The sequence below is a fragment of the Lynx rufus genome, unplaced genomic scaffold (genome assembly GCF_022079265.1).
Source record: "Lynx rufus isolate CCGP_SWC_20201006 ecotype Redwood Valley unplaced genomic scaffold, mLynRuf1.p SCAF_4, whole genome shotgun sequence".
Classification (NCBI taxonomy): domain Eukaryota; kingdom Metazoa; phylum Chordata; class Mammalia; order Carnivora; family Felidae; genus Lynx; species Lynx rufus.
In genome coordinates, this window is record NW_025814856.1 from 69563619 (window position 1) to 69575625 (window position 12007).

Here is a 12007-nt window from a genome sequence, read left to right on the forward strand (position 1 = left end):
GGGGCGCCTGGGTGGCTCAGTCGGTTGAGCGTCCGGCTCTTGATATCAGCTCAGGTCATGATCCCAGAGTTGTGGGATCAACCCCCGCCTCAGGCTCTGGGAGGACAATATGGAGCCTGATTGGGATTCTCTCTCTCCCTACCTCTCTGCCCCTCCACTGTTTGTGCTTTCTCCTAAAAATAAATAAACTTTAGGAAAAAAAAAAAAAAACCCATTATCTCCTATCAAATTTGATAAATATCTATGATGGAAAAAAGATAAGCCTGTTTTTATTTTGAAATTATTTTAATTTACAAATACAAAACATCTTGGAAGGCAAAAAAAGAAAGAAAAACACAAAACATATAGACAGATTTTTACTCCATGAGCTTCTCAAATCCTCACTTATTCACCAATCCCCAAGATGAAAAACTCTTCTAAAAAGGTATTCAGCCACCACTGTAAAAGAAAGAAAAATGGTCCATTTAAGTGTATAGAACATTTTAATAACAATAATTATTTGAAATGCAATGTGCTACAATTTTATGGAACTAAAACCAGTTATCTGAGAACCCAAAGATAGCACAAAGGAGAAGAAACTGTACTTTAAAATCTTGTAACTAAAAAAGGTCCTTAGAGATGATGTGGCGTTTGAACAGGTTTGTATTAAAAACTCAGAATCCTCTTTTGGGGACAAGTGTTTAACAGTCTGGCATAAAGTCTTTCTGAACAAGATGAAAAATATGAATTACATAACAGGATGGTTAGCTGGTTAGTTTTTCAATTTGATACACAATCAGTTGAAAATAAAGAATGCAAACTAGTTCAACAGTTTCCAACTACTGTATCTTCACACAATCACTAAAAAACAGGGGTTTAATCATAATGAAAACAAAAATCACCTTTTCTACAGAACTTCTAAGTTTCAAAAGCATAAACATTAAAACTGCGTGCTAAGATGCACACTTTAGTATTGTTTACTAATTTTTTTGTTTTTTTAAGTAGGCTCCACACTCTATGTGGGGCGTGAACTCATGACCCTGAGATCATGAGTGGCATGCTCTACTGATAAGCCAGTCAGGCGTCCCTAGTATTCTTTAGTAATGTTAAAAAAGGAAAAATAATTGCACTACTCGATGAAAGTAATATGCCTGAAAGAAATACTCTTCAATATTACTTTAATGCCAAGTATTTTTAGTGTTTGTTATTAAACTGTATTGCTGTAACTAAACTATCCATGACTACATAACTCCTTTAAATTATAATACTATGGCTATTACTTGTGACTGCTTTAATTTTATAGAAGAGGACATACATTTATCATAAGGGAAAACAAGTGATAATTTAGCCTAATGAAAGAGGAGCTTGTGGTTGTATTTCACTTGCCATCACCCCAAAATATTAAAACAGTGACTTATGTTCTTTTCAAGCAGGAAAAAAAGATCTTTGGGTTTTACAGATGTTGAAGAATGTCATGAGAAGAATAAGTTTTGATAGCATTTCTCACAGAATGCTTTATTTGGCCTTCATTTTAATGTAAAAACTCTCTGAAGGTAGATTTCTAACTCCTTTAACTTTGAAACAATTTTGTCACCAGATGACAAGTTTTCTAAGTAACCAGCTGCTGAACCATCTCTGATTGATAAGATTGATAAAAGATACTGTGTGTTTGCCACGGAAAGAATTAAGTGAAAGCAAATTTTTAATACTTGTTTCAAAACCCTGTTAGAACAACCCGACTAAACTCCATCCTAAAAGGGTGCATAAGGCTGCCCTGTCCTAAACAGAGTGCCCTGTCTTTAGGCTACAACTTAGACAAGGAAATAAAAGCTGTCGTAATACAAAACTAGGATAAATAGGGGCACCTGGGTGGCTCAGTCGGTTGAGCACCGACTTCGGCTCAGGTCACGATCTCACGGTCCGTGAGTTCGAGCCCCGCATCGGGCCCCTGTGCTGACAGCTCAGAGCCCGGAGCCTGTTTCAGATTCTGTGTCTCCCTCTCTCTGACCCTCCCCCGTTCATGCTCTGTCTCTCTCTGTCTCAAAAATAAATAAACGTTAAAAAAAAAAAATTAAAAAAAAAAACAAAAAAAACTAGGATAAATAACAATGTTGGACAGATTAAAAATTCAAAAGTCTTCCCTAAGGGCATCCAGGAAAAAGGAATTTAACAAGGAAAATGTTCCATTTTTAGGCTAAAAATAAACCACCCCAACTGTTTAAACCCAGGATAAAGGAAATTTATTGTAGCAGTTAATTGTGAGAAACCTGTCTGAGGATTTTAGCCGTCAGCCAGAGGACATATGTAGAGGCATTCGATTCTAAACGCTGGATTTTAAGAGAATGGATGAAATGCAAACTGGAGCATAAAGTGAGGAACAGGACTCAAAATAGGGAACGTTCAACAGAGCCAGCATGAGAGGGCTCTCAACAATTAGAAATAGAGGCTCCTGAGCCAGTCGTCCTGCGTATGGTACACTGCTCTACCGGCTACCGGCCAAGCAGCCTGAGGAAGTACCTACTCTCCGTGCCAGTCTCTTCATCCATAAAATGAAAAGAACAGTACTAACCTCACAGAAGTGTCATGAGGATTAAAGGAGTTAACTAAAGCAGAAAGAGTCCCTGGCACACAGGAAGTGCCCAGTAAGTGTTAGAGATTGTTCATACCATCATGACCCTTAGAAAAAGATAAACCTTAAGTTGTTGACTTAATTCAACAAACACTTATTCAGTGCTTTTCATGGCTACAAGAGTACAGTGAACTAGGTTCTGCAGTGCGCACACACACCCCATAATATATGTATACGTACTTACATAGATTAACATTACGTGTGTGCATAGACAGATGTAAGTATCTATACCAGGAATGCCTCAGAACTCATAACTGAATGTGAAAGGCCCTATCAATCACTTAAGGCAGACAGTAACGCCTGGCAAGAGAGTTAAAAATATATTAAGTGAAGACTGGAGAAAAAATGTGAGAGGCACTCATATAACAATATACTGAAAAAGAGAAAGTTATATGTTGTCCCAAAGGGTAAAACTAAGAACAATGAGGGGTGTTTACAGAAAACAAATTCCCTATCAACTGAAAAAATTAACTGTATCAATTAAACCTATCTGGAATGGGAAGCAAGAGGTCCTGAGCTGTATGTATGGAAATGAAGTGACTTCCCAGAAACTCCATCCTATCCCTTCTGTTTACTGATGAGCTCAAGTGCAGCCCAGAGACAGAGTCTCAGGTTTCCTAATTCTACTTGACCATTCTCTCCATGATTCCACAATTCCAGAGCTGGTATTGCTCACTAGTAGTAGAATAGGGATTTCTCAAGTGATGGAGGAGATTCGAGAGACTTGATCCTTTTCAGGCCTAACTTTCTCTGATCTCACAGTATCTCTTCATGGCACTTCTGCTTAATAACTATAATAACCTACTTAAGAACTCCATCTCACAATATATTCAGTCACTTATCATTTAGAAGACAACTTCCACCAGCATCTACATCAACAGCATCTAGTACTTAAAAGATGTATAGTTTACAAAACATGTCTAAATAATTGCTTCAAACCTCCCCATCCCATAAAATAAGCCCAATAGGTATTACTACTTCTAAATGGCACTGAAGTTCAGAGATTAAATAAATACAAAAGCATCAAAGAGCAAATGAGTACTGCAACTCATACTAAGTCTTTACACCAAACTAAAATGCCTAAAACTGACTACTCTCATTGCTCACTGCCATTAGGTTTCTCCATAACTTATAATTACTCTGAAAAGAAAAGCATTTAGGAAAGAATAAAGTAATCCCAGTTTGTCAGTGCTTTATTTTCCTCTCTAAGACACTAAAGGGTTAAGAAACCCTCCATTAGTACCAGTGGCTCATGGCAGTCACAACTCATTTCATTGTCTTACCCCAACTGTTTTTTAGGGTTTTACATGACTTAAGCCATTAATCTTTACCATAACCCAAATAAAAGCTATTAGCCTTATGGAATAAAATGGGCACAGAGAAGCTGAGTAAACTGCCCAAGGTCATGACAGCTATTAAGTAACAAAAGAGAGGATTTGAACCTAAGAGATCAGTCTAGAGTCTGAATTCTATCACTGTAGTGACTTTCACAGGGGGAGCATTTCCTCTGCACTTTAAAAACCAACAACTTGGGGCGCCTGGGTGGGGCAGTTGGTTAAACGTCCGACTTCAGCCAGGTCACGATCTCGCGGTCCGTGAGTTCGAGCCCCGCGTCGGGCTCTGGGCTGATGGCTCAGAGCCTGGAGCCTGTTTCCAATTCTGTGTCTCCCTCTCTCTCTGCCCCTTCCCCGTTCATGCTCTGTCTCTCTCTGTCCCAAAAATAAATAAACGTTGAAAAAAAAAAATTTTTTTTAAAAACCAACAACTTAATACACAGCATAAAGAAGACTTAAATTTGAATACTGGTTCTGTCACTTGCTTGGTCACAAACTGTTTTTAACTCACTTTCGTGACCCTTTAAAATTGTATTTATAAAAGAAAATTGTACCTATCTCAGAGTTGCTAATAAAGACTGTATAACATATAAAATCACTCTGAATTATCAGGTACTCAATAAATAGCAGCAGACTCTAGCAGCATTAAAAAGTCAAAGCACATATCTGTGTATTAATAACATCGCAGGCTGTCAACTCAAATGATTTCAGTTTTTATTCTATACTAGATACTGTCTATTTCAAAAAGTTTACTTACACAATGATGTTATTAATAGGGATATGGATCAATTTCACAAAAAAGCCAATGAATCCCATTATAGCAAATCCTATTGCTGTTGCCATGGCAATCTTCTGGAATTCTGGATTTAAAAACACAAAATTTAGATAATTTTTTACATTGACATTGCAAATATAGGAGAAAAAATTAGCAGCAATATAAATAAACTTACTGGTGTACATTTCTCCAGAGAGTGAACATATCATTTTAAGTTAAACAAAACATGGTATTATTAATAAATATTTGCTTGACAAATTTTTTAATTTTCTTCTTTGATATTTAAGGACACATAGATATAAAGTGTATGCCCATGCTAGTGATTCCATCAACAAGCAGCAAAATAGTCTAACTTCTTATCAAATGACCAGAATATCAAAAAAAAAAAAAAAAAAAAGAAAGAAAAAGAAAAAAGAAACACGGATAACAGAAATATACAGCATCCATCTCAAAATTTGTTACACTGTTAAAAGGATTAATTATAGGGGTGCCTGGGTGGCTCAGTCGATTAAGCCTCCAACTTCAGCTCAGGTCACGATCTCACAGTTCATAGTTTCGAGCCCTGCATCAGGCTCTGTGCTTGACAGCTCAGAGCCTGGAGTCTGCTTCAGATTCTGTGTCTCCCCCCTCTCTCTCTGTCCCTCCCTTGCGCACGCACTCTCTCTCTAATTTAAAAAAAGTATTAATTATAAAAACATAAAACATGATTTTTAATGAACAATAGAGCTGTTGTCTTTGATATCATAATGAAGCCAGGAATAAGGCTTGAGAAATCAAGCTGGGCTGGGCACAATCTGAAAACAGGTTTCAGACCATGGTAATGTTCCACTTAATGTTATTTCCTCAGGGAAGCCCCCGTGCCCTCCTGACTTGGTTAGTCCTACTATTATGTGCTGTCCATACTTCTATTTGTCTTTCAAGGTAATTACCGCAGAAGTAATTAGAGTTATAATTGCCATTACTGGTTCATGACTATATTCCCTGAAAGATTCTACACTACACAAGAACATGGAAAGGTCTCTATTACATATGTGTATATATTTATTACACTACATATATATTATATTCTGTTATATTCCCAGGTGCTAACTCGGGAAACACTCAAATGAATAAAGGTACACCATTTCTGGTGCACCTTTTTACAGATGAATCATGATAAACAAAGTTTAACTTAGTAGATCGATAACAACTATACTGTTGATTTCATGTTAAGGTTTTGTTTTGGGGGGAGGAAATGGGGGCAGCAACAGAGAAGGGAGGACTCCAAAAGATCTTTCGGAGTGGAAATGTGGAAGACACTGACACCTAAAACTCTAAAGTCATTAAATACCACTAAGGCAAACCTAACATGAAACACAAGGCTGTGATAAATTATCTTTCACCATTTGAAAATACATAAAACGGAAAAATCTGTAAAGTGTAAAAAAGTGTACAAAATTTAGAAAATGGCAGTATTAAAATACAATAAAGCAAAATGAATCGCTAAAAATGTTGACAAAATAATGCAACAGCTATTAAGCAGAAAGATACCAATCAAAGAAAAGATTTAGCAAATGTAAAGATTTAATCTTTTCTCCCATTTTAAAGCTATTACCTTTTCTATCAGGTTTAGTGCACCTTTTGACCAGCCGAATTGAGTCCTTCACAAACTGCCGACTCGGCTCAACAAACTGCATTACCTGATCCATGATGCCTATTTAAAAAAAACAAAAAAGTAAGATGCTCACTGGTATTGGTTATCATCAAATCAGCACTTCATCAGTTATATCAAAATATAAAGGAAACTAGTCATGAATTCATGTCTGATACGAGTCAATTCCATCTCATAAAACAAAACAAAACAATACAGACTCCAAGACAAAACGGACATTATTTTTTCGTTAACTCCGGCATCAGATCAAAGGCTATAAAACAAGCACAGGTCTCACCTCCAGGATTATCACTGACACAGGACACATGCTCCTAACATGCTAAGTTAAGCACTTAACACATCCATTCCTTTCCCACTCTGCAGTCTTCTCATTGTTCCTGCTACGGAACCAACAATTTGGGGATCCAACAAGTATTTTCCATATTTTATTTTAAACTCTCAGAAACCAGTGTCAAGTGTAGTGAAGGCCAACTGTGACGCTGCAAGAATCTAGCCTAGGGGCAACGTGGACTTCAATCTGATTGTTCTAAACCACAGCCACATAACACTTTCAGAAAAGAGTATTTTTGTGTGGAACAGATCTATCAAATCTTCAAAACCACAAAGATTGACTAAACCAAGATCCAGACTCCCAGAAGCTATTACCTGAACTCCAGACCTTTAGGTAGGACACACCTTTTAAGAAAACAGCGCTATATACTTCATCAGCTAGATTCTTCTGAGGAATCTACTGCCCAATAGAAATGTCACCCAATCTTAGCTTTGAGAGCTTTGAGAGCTTACTACTTGCATTTTACCCTACCTCCAGCCCTTTGAACAGTGGTCAGGCACATGATAATAAATTTTTGTTACATCAAGGAATGAGTACCATTGGAAGAGCAGGTGGTGGTTCAAATTCCTGTCTAGGAAATATAACCTTCCTAAGCTCCAGTTTCCTCACCCGGCGCGGGCAGCTGGAATAAAATTCTATAAACATTCTAGGCCAAGTACATTGGGTGCCTCCAAAAACACAGCAATGCCTGTTTCCTTAGTACTTCACTTAACTTTGTTCTTCAAATCCAGCGGGCTTAAATTTTATAGATGTCGTGATGAAAGCTAAAAACTTTTCTCCATGAAAAAAAAAAGGCACAATGCGTAAAACACTGTTCACTTTCAGGGGAAGGGATCCAGTAACTTGCTATGATCTCTCGATCTAGAATCTAGACCAACCCTCTCACTTTATCCTATAGACGTGGTGGCAGGACCAGGGCTAAATAGAACTCTTCCAAGGCAGGACACTACACACAAACTCCCAAAGCCTCAGGGAACTCCAGCGGCAGGCCATCATCTCTGACCAGAGCACAGAAGACACCGGCAGCCCCCTAACAGAGTAAAACCTGCACACCGAGGTGGCCCAGGACGAGCAGCCAGAAAGCCGAAGCCTGGGCCAGGACTTTAGGCGCTGAAGGAGCAAGGGCTGTCCAAAGCCACACTCCTTCGGGACCTCGGGAGGCCGCGGCCCCGGGCCTTTACTTCCACAGCAGGCCGTGCGAGGAGGTTCGTGGGCAGCCGGGGGCGCCAGACCGCCCAGAACGGAGAGCCTCCCGGAGAGGGCCGCCGGCTGGCCCACGCCCGTCGCCTCCGCTAGTCACAAAGGATTCATCCCCAAGCCCACTAAGAGATAGATGCTCACCTGCCCGGCAAACTTTCAGACGCCAGCGACACGTAGCACAAAAGCTGACTGACCAAGGACGGCCGGAACCGGAAACCGAGTCTCTGGCCTATGGCCCGCCCACTCCCCCGTTCATTGGTCCTTTACGCAGAAATATCAGTGCGCAGGCGCAGCTCGCCGGGCAGCTTGGACACGCATCCCGGAAGAGGTGCGCTGTGGAGGTAGCTGACGTGAGCGGTTTGGGAGTTTGGCTTTCTTTTCTGCAGTTTGAGTGTGGCGTCTGCCGGGTTTTTCCCTGGCTAACTCCCCTGTTCCCCCAGCAGGCCGATCTCACCCTATTCGCGTTCACAGCAAGAGGCCCCTTCGGCCTTGCGCGGTACCTGTTCTATTACACACGAACTGGGTAAATCTCTGCTAAATGGATTCCATTTGAGGGGATGATTTCTGATAGAAGTTTCTGTTTTCTGCAGTTCATCTTGGTCGTGTATCTCCTCACTGTCCATACTTTCTGGATGCATTTAATTTTATTGGTCAAAATGAAGCTTATAAACAAAACAATCATGACCGACCTAGCTCGAAATGGCCTCCAACCCCCAAAGCTGGCTTTCCTCTGGTTATCAGTCTTGGGACTATATCTAGAATTGAATCCATCATTAGGTGTACTCTAGGTTTGATTTGGTTTGGAGAAGTGGTTATAATGTATGTATGGTATCTGACTAGGTTTTTCTGAAAATACTATGAACTCAGATATTTGGTGGTAACAGGTGAGCTTGTCAACTTGTGATTTTGTATTTAGAATGAATCATTATTTGGACAGTTATTTGAGCACCTATAAACAATTATTGAGTACTGCGTAATTACTGTGGTCTAGTTAAGGGAATTTACAGTGCAAGGAGAAAGACAAGGTATAAGTTAGTATAAATGCTATAGAACAAATAAAGACGGGGCGATGTTATGAAGAGAAAAACAGAGAAAAGATGGTAGGATAAAACAGAATTCCCTTAGATGGCCACTGTAAGGATACTAAGGAGATGATACATGGGCTGAAATCTTAAGGATGAAAAATTATTCAGACACACCCAGGTCTGTTCAGAATTTAAAAATGACTGTTAGGCTAAGGCAAAGTATCCATATGAACTTTGTCACATGTATGAACCACCTGTAATGCAGTGTATGGAGAAGGTTTTAAATACTTAGGCTTATGACCTGTAACCCATTGAATCAGTATCTGGAGGTTTAGGGATTAAAAATCTGTATTTAAGGGGCATTGGGTGACGCAGTTGGTTAAGTGTCCGACTTCCACTCAGGTCATGATCTCAAGGTTCGTGAGTTCGAGCCACCCCTCAGGCTCTGTGCTGACAGCTCAGAGCCTGGAGCCTTCTTCGGATTCTGTGTCTCCCTCTTTCTCTGCCCCGCCCCCACTCATGCTCTTTCTCAAAAATAAATAAACATTAAAAAAAATTTTTAATCTATATTTAAAAGAAAAAGTATTAGGAGATTTTAGGTACTGAAGTTTCTAGCACTGATAATTTTAGCACCCCTCTGAATTCAATATTCTGTCAGCTGCTCCTGAGTTATATTTATTTCTCAGGCACCAAGGTACCCTTACCCTGCTCCACTGTTAGGATAAGAGAGCTAAGAGGTGGCACAGACCTCGGGGCTCTGAAAACTGTCTTACTCTGCTTCACTTCCAACACATCCTGTAGTCAAATGTCCTATGAAACAAGTATCAACAGACTCCAGTATTTTGCTTTGACATGGGACAAAAATCATAATCATGTATCATCATATTTGGAAAACGTAGGATCTTACCTAGAAGGAAAGTGCCACCCATCACCCGAACAAATGTATATAACAGACCACTGAGCATTATGGACTACCACATTGAACCATTCGGTTTTTGATATCTACGTGAGTATTATATTTGTATAGCCACACATAAGCAATTAGAGTTTCTCCTTGAATCCAGAACTTATGGACATAGATTTTGGAAGTGCCAAATGTCATACAGTGACAATAGAGCCATGGAAAGTGGTAAACAGAACTCTACTATTGCAATATTCTTACAATTCTCATGAAGTGGTATAGTACTGTGTTAAGAATGAAACCACTAGGGGCACCTGGGTGGCTCAGTCCATTAAAATGCCAGCTCTTCATTTTGGCTCAATTGTTAATCTCACAGTTGTCAGATCCATCCCAGAGTCACACCCCGCCTCCACTGCGCTGGGCAGAGCCTGCCTAAGAATCTCTCCCTCTCTCTCTTCCCCTTCCCTGCCCTCTCTCTCTCAAAAAAACAAAACAAAACAAAACAAAAACAAAAAACACAAAACAAAAAACTGCAACCACTTTAAATAACTGTAAAGTGAGAAAATTAGAGAAAGACAAATATCATGTGACTTGACTCATATGGAATTTAAGATACAAAACAGATGAACATAAGGGAAGGAAGGAAAAATAATATAAAAACAGGAAGGGGACAAAACGTAAGAGACTTAAGTATAGAGAATAAACTGAGGATTGCTGGAGGGGTTATGGGTGGGGGCATGGGCTAAATGGGTCAAGGGCATTAAGGAAGACGCTTGCTGGCATAAGCATTGGAGGTTATACATAGGGGATGAATCACTGGAATCTACTCTTGAAATCATTATTGCACTATCTGCTAACTAACTTGGATGTAAATTTAAAAAATTAGAAGAACACATTTGCCCAAAAGGAGGCAGGAAAAGGTGAACAGGGAACAACAAAAAAGCAAAACAGTCAAAAAAACCCAACAAAACAGAAGAACTAAATATAAGCACATTTATAATTGTATTACATCTAAATGTAATTTCTAGGTTTAAAAATTCTCCTTAAAAAAAAAAGTCAAAGTGGGTTTAAAACCCAAAGATTTGGCTGTTATGCTGATTGCATGGATGCACTTTAAATATAAAGGCATAAGTTGCGAGTAAATAGATAGAAGTTGAAAACAATAAAACAATATCGGAATTTGTTACTGGGGCTTATTGAGAGCAGATAATATTAGATAATGTAGATTTTAACAGGAATTACTGGAGATAAAAAGTAACATTTTGTAATGATTAAAGGTCATTTCATCAGGAAGTTATATTCGTCATAAATTTGTGTGCCCTTAATAACTGAGCTTCAAATGTCATGAAACAAAAAGTAACAAAAAGACAAATCTACAAACAAGTAAGAGATTTTCACAATCTTCTTTCAGCACTTCATGGAATTAGGCAAAAAAGAACAATCAGTGAAGAAATTGAAGATCTGACATTATCAACCACCATGACCTAACTATGAATGGAGCAGTACCCCCCCCCCCAAAGCTGCAGGTACATTCTCTCCAAGTGCACACGGTACTTCCAGATAGAACATGGGGCCGTAAAAGAAGTCTTAAATATAAAAAATATTCGAATCATACATGGGTTTTCTCTGACCACTGTGGAATTAAGTCTGTAACAACCAGATAGCCAGATAAGTCCAAGTACTGAGAAATAGCGTTCTTCTAAATAAATCATGGGTCAGAGAAGAAATCACCAGGGAAATTTGAACATAGCTTGAACTGAATGTTAATGAGAATGTGGTATATGAAATCTCAAGATGCTACTACACACCCACAAGAATGGTTAAAAAGGTTGATAACATCAAGTTGGGCATAAACAGAAATCAATCAGAATTCTTATCTTTGTTGGAAGGAGCATAAAATGATACAATCTTTTTGGAAAACTTTTGGCAGTTTGTTATATAACTAAGCATATGCCACCCTCTTATTTCACAATTCCAATTTTAGGTATTTGCTGAAGATATATGAAAATATATTCACCTAAAGACTTGTATAAGAATATAGCAGGTTTATTTGTAATCAGAAGAACTAAAGTGATTCATGGGTCTATCAAAAGGAGAATAGATAGGATATATGGAAGTGTTGAATTACTATATTGTACACCTGAAACTAATATAACACTATGTTAACTAACTGGAATTAAAA

The 12007-nt window shown here is 38.7% G+C and overlaps 1 protein-coding gene across 1 annotated transcript; it reads right to left on the bottom strand.

The window, feature by feature from the left end:
* Positions 1-242: 242 nt before the first annotated feature.
* On the bottom strand, positions 243-8108 carry SEC61G (SEC61 translocon subunit gamma). Its single transcript, XM_047097161.1, has 4 exons — positions 8041-8108; positions 6312-6410; positions 4700-4802; positions 243-438 (listed from the first exon to the last, which is right to left on the bottom strand). Exons 2-4 carry the CDS (start codon positions 6403-6405, stop codon positions 429-431), a joined length of 207 nt encoding a protein of 68 aa, XP_046953117.1. The 5' UTR covers positions 6406-6410; positions 8041-8108; the 3' UTR covers positions 243-428.
* Between the last annotated feature and the right edge of the window lie 3899 nt (positions 8109-12007).

What these genes read in the sequence shown, in the direction of transcription:
- SEC61G (XM_047097161.1), bottom strand. Translation starts at nt 6,405, where the DNA reads ATGGATCAGGTAATGCAGTTTGTTGAGCCGAGTCGGCAGTTTGTGAAG. An exon ending in CACTAAACCTGATAGAAAAG is followed by an intron (nt 4,803 to 6,311) that starts GTAATAGCTTTA and finishes TTTTAAATCCAG; the next exon opens with AATTCCAGAAGATTGCCATG.